This window comes from Otolemur garnettii, unplaced genomic scaffold (assembly GCF_000181295.1).
Source record: "Otolemur garnettii isolate 467f Iridium unplaced genomic scaffold, OtoGar3 scaffold00212, whole genome shotgun sequence".
In the NCBI taxonomy this organism is placed as follows: domain Eukaryota; kingdom Metazoa; phylum Chordata; class Mammalia; order Primates; family Galagidae; genus Otolemur; species Otolemur garnettii.
This window is the reverse complement of record NW_003852607.1, coordinates 1,668,950-1,673,476: the sequence shown is the minus strand read 5'-3', so window position 1 is coordinate 1,673,476 and position 4,527 is coordinate 1,668,950. Positions and strand designations below refer to the sequence as shown.

General features: G+C 43.3%; 1 protein-coding gene across 2 annotated transcripts in view; it reads right to left on the bottom strand.

The window, feature by feature from the left end:
• Nucleotides 1-4,527, bottom strand: part of LOC105888163 (zinc finger protein 160-like) — a 22,410-nt gene that overhangs the window by 10,316 nt on the left and 7,567 nt on the right. For both annotated transcript variants that reach the window (XM_023507955.1, XM_012812606.2), the window contains 2 exons: nt 2,420-2,546; nt 1,897-1,980 (listed from right to left, as the gene is read on the bottom strand). In XM_023507955.1, the coding sequence (XP_023363723.1) occupies nt 1,897-1,980; nt 2,420-2,546 (211 nt within the window). The remainder of the gene's footprint in view (nt 1-1,896; nt 1,981-2,419; nt 2,547-4,527) is intronic.

The following is a 4,527-nucleotide window of genomic DNA, read 5'->3' as shown; positions in this document are numbered from 1 at the left end:
TGCCTCAGCCTCCCAAGTAGCTGGGACCACAGGCACCCACCACAATACCTAGCTATTTTTGGTTGCAGCCGTCATTGTTGTTTGGTGGGCCCGGGCTGGATTCGAACCCGCCACCTTAGGTGTACGTGGCTGACGCCTTAGCCGCTTGAGCCACGGGCACCGAGCCAAAAAACGTTCTAAGAAGAACTTCTATACCATTGATTGTTGGCTCAGAGTAGATGATCATGAGTACATGTGATCCACACTGTTATAGTGTCCTTCCAGAGACACTTTTGTAATGTAACAGAATGATAACTGGAAACATTTATCAATCAAGCTCTCCTGGTATTTTTTTTTTTTTTTTTGAGACAGAGTCTCAAGCTGTTCCCTGGGTAGAGTGCAGTGGCCACCTCCAATTGATCCTCTTGCCTCAATTTTTCTATTTTTAGTAGAGACAGCGTCTTGCTTTTTGCTCAGGCTGGTCTCGACCTCATGGGCTCCAGCTATCCACCCACCTTGGCCTCCCAGAGTGCTAGTCTTGGTATGTTCTATCTGGGTGTCCTATGCCATGCTGATAATTCCAGGGGCATCTCTTTATATAACAGGTTAACATTCAAAATTATTAGTCAAACTGTTCTCCTTCATAAATGTTTTGAGACAGAGTTTCACTCTATTGCCCTTGGTAGAATGCCATGGCATCATAGCTTATAGCAACCTCAAACTCCTGGGCTCCTGAGATTCTCTTACCTCAGCCCTCCAAGTAGCTAGGACTACCGGGTGCCAACTACAACACCTGGCAATTTTTAGAGACAGGGTCTCACTCTTGCTCAGCTAAGGCTGGTCTCAAACTCCTGAACTCAAGGGATCCACCCACCTTGGAATCCACCTGCCTAGGCCTCCAAGAGTATTGAGATTATAGTATAGTATTGAGCCACCATGCCCAACCTCCTTCATGAATTTTCTGTTGTCCAATAAACTCATCCCCTAGGAAAGTCCATAAAAACATTCATAACCTATAAGAAGGTTATCACAGTGGGAAAAAAACAACATGACTTAACACTGTGTATATCACAAGCAAAATCACACAAACTTGAGAATACAAAATCAAGGTTTTTCTGCATCCCAATAGAAAGAGCAGTGGAAGAGAGAGGAAAATACAATATACGAAGGTCAGATTTTGAGGGATCTCAAGAGGAGACTCTGTGCTGCCCACATACTTGAAGCTAAGAGCATGAAAGAATGAGATATGCTCCCCATGCATAGCTAGAGATCAGGAGGGACTAGTCAACTGTATTTACAGGTCTACTAAATCACAATAGCAGAAGATCAAACCCATTCTCTAGTTCCACAAACCCATGAACTGAGGAAAAACAGAAAAAATGACTGAGGAACTTGACCGGCAGAGAGAGCTAGAGACGGCTCTGTGTAGTTTCCAGATTCCCATATGCAAAGAAGGAACAGCCAATGTGCCCCATCTCCTGCCTTGGTCTTACAAGTGCATGAATGGGATAGAACATGGAAAGCTCCAGGCCTCAGGATTATGGAAGCCTCCACACTCATCTACATGGAAAGTGAATTGAGCATCAAATGGAATTGAGTACAGAAGAGACCTAAGGGAGAAGGAGCCCTCTGTAAAGTGGCCCTCCCTGGACCCTCAGAGAGAAGGAGTCGGAGAGTTCATAGGAACCACATGATGAGGACTTTCTGTTTCTTTCTGTTGGAGCTGCAGCCCCAGTGGAGGGTGAAGGAATAATTTGCACATATCTGAGGAGTAGCATGATAACTGGGGAAAATATAAAATTTCCTTTGACACCTCACTATATATAAACTTTTGTTTTCCCACATTATCCTTTCAACTTGCTGAGAGGTTCCCAATGTTTAATGTTGCAGTTTCCAGTATGCCCTCTGCGCTCTTACCTGAGATCACACCTTTGACACGTTCCCACCGCTGTTGTTTTCTTGCTATTTTCACTTGGCTCTCCACAGTCCAGGGCTTTTCTCCTGTTTTCAACATGGAGATAATATTTAGGCCAGAAAGACAGCATCTCACTTATAAAATGTAAGGAACATGCATTTTATGGGTTTTCTAGAATGTCAGCCTTATATTTATGTCAGAAGAGAGAACATTACAGATGCACCTAAGAAATCATTCCACAAATTTATCCACAGAAAGCTTAGCGAATACTGTAAAATACAGATATTTTGTATTGTCCCATGAATCCAAAGCATAGGGGTAGAAAATAGAGAATTGGCTGCTTCATGGAGGGAACAAACATCTGAAGAAGAGGGATGCTTGAAGTCCAGATGCTGAATTATGGAACTTTTCATTTCTGAGTCAACAAGTCTTCAATCTCAGTCAAGGGCTCCCAAGAGCCACACAAGAGATTAAATACAGACACACAAAAGCAGATCCTGACTTCTACAGGGAAGTTATCCTCACCCAAAGAGATCAGGTTCCTATAGTTCTCCAACATCACGGCCCTGTACAAAGCCCTCTGAGCAGGGTCCAGACATTCCCACTCCTCCTGAGAGAACTCTATGGCCACATCCCTGAATGTCAAGTGTCCCTAAAATGACAAACATATTTCACAAAGGCATCATGTTCACACACAATGAGGAGAGCAGTGAAATTAAGTATTCATTAAATCGGAGTGTTCGGACAAATTCACATCAAGGTAATTTTTGAACAAGTGTCCTCTGTAATTGTGTTTTACTATAGTTTTCCAATAGAGCAGTGGTTCTCAATCTTCCTAATGCCACAGCCCATTAATACAGTTCCTGTGGGTCACGACCAATGGGTTGAGAACCACTGCAATAGAGATTATGACAGCCTCAAAATCAGCATAAATTTCTCAGTTTTGTGGATAATATAAGAAATATAAAAATACGGGTGGTGCTATAGCTCAGCAGCTAGGGCACCTGCCACATACACAGAAGCTGGCAGGTTCAAACCTGGCCCAGGCCAGCTAAACAACAACTGCAACCAAAAAATATCTGGGTGTTGTGGTGGGTTCCTGTAGTCCCAGCTACTTGGGAGGCTGAGGTAAGAGAACCTCTTAAGCCCGAGTTTGAGGTTGCTATGATGCCACCACCCTCTACTGAGGACAACATAGAGGCAGCTCTGTCTTTTCCAATGTCACTGTTAAAGCTGTGATGCCACCACCCTTTACTGAGGACAACATAGTGAGACTCTGTCTCAAAAAAAAAACCAAAAAACAAAACCAAAGTAAACATAAATCATCTTCACAAAAATATAAGGTAGGGTGGCACCTGTGGCTCAAAGGGGTAGGGCGCCGGCCCCATATGCCAGAGGTGGTGGGTTCAAACCCAGCCCTGGCCAAAAAAAATATATAAGGTAATATGTTAGACATACCATACCACATGATACTCAGTATCTGGATAAGCTAGAATATAAGTGGTATCTTCAGAGATATGACAAAAGCTACAGTGGCTTTTTTATATATTTTTTGAGACAGAGTCTCACTATTTCACCCTTGGTAGACTGCCATGACATTACAGCTCACAGCAACCTCAAACTCTTAGGCTGAAGTGATTCTCTTGCCTCAGCCCCCCAAATAGCTGTGACTACAGGCACCCACCACAACGCCCAGATATTTTTTTGGTTGCAGTTGTCATTATTGTTTAGTTGGCTCTGGACAGGTTCGAACCTGCCAGACTCAGTGCATGTGGCTGTCACCACAACCACTGTGCTCCAGGCACCAAGCCAAAAGCTACAATGGCTTTAAAGACAGAAAAGTCAGAATCTAAAAATTATAATAGCAATGGTAATGACTAACATTTTCCATGTGTGAAACACAATTTTAAATGTTTTATATGTACTAATAAAATAACAACATAGCCATCCATGATCTGCAACATGAGACTATGTCACAGAAACTCTGAGAAACTGGCTATAAATCAAAGAGCTAAAAATATCAGAATAAGCACTAGAACCAGGTATCTGGGATTCAGATTAGAACATAAAGAAACAGCCACATGGGTGTGGTAGGTCACATCTATAATCCCAGCACTCTAGAGGCTGAAGAAGGCTTGAGCTCAGGATTTCAACACCAGCCTGAGCAAGACCTCATTTCTAAAAATAGTCAGGTGGGCAGCATCTGTGGCTGTTGGCAGGTTGCTGGCCACATACACTTAGGGTGGCAGGTTCAAACCCAGCCTGGGGCTGCTAAGCAACAATGACAACTGCAACCAAAAAATGGCCAGGCGTTGTGGCGGGCACCTGTAGTCCCAACTACTTGAGAGGCTGAGGCAAGAGAATCGCTTCAGCCCAAGAGTTTGAGATTGCTGTGAGCTGGGATGCCACAGCACTCTACCTAGAGCAACAGCTTGAGACTCTGTCTCAAATAATAATAATAATAAATAAAAATAGTCAGATGTTGTGGCAGACATTTGTAAGTCCCAGTACTTGGGAGGCTGAGACAAGAGAATCACTTGAGTCCAAGAGTTTAAGGTTACTATGAGCTGTGACACCATGGCCCTCTACTGAGGACAACAAAGTGAGCGTCTGTCTTAAAAAAAAAAAAAAAA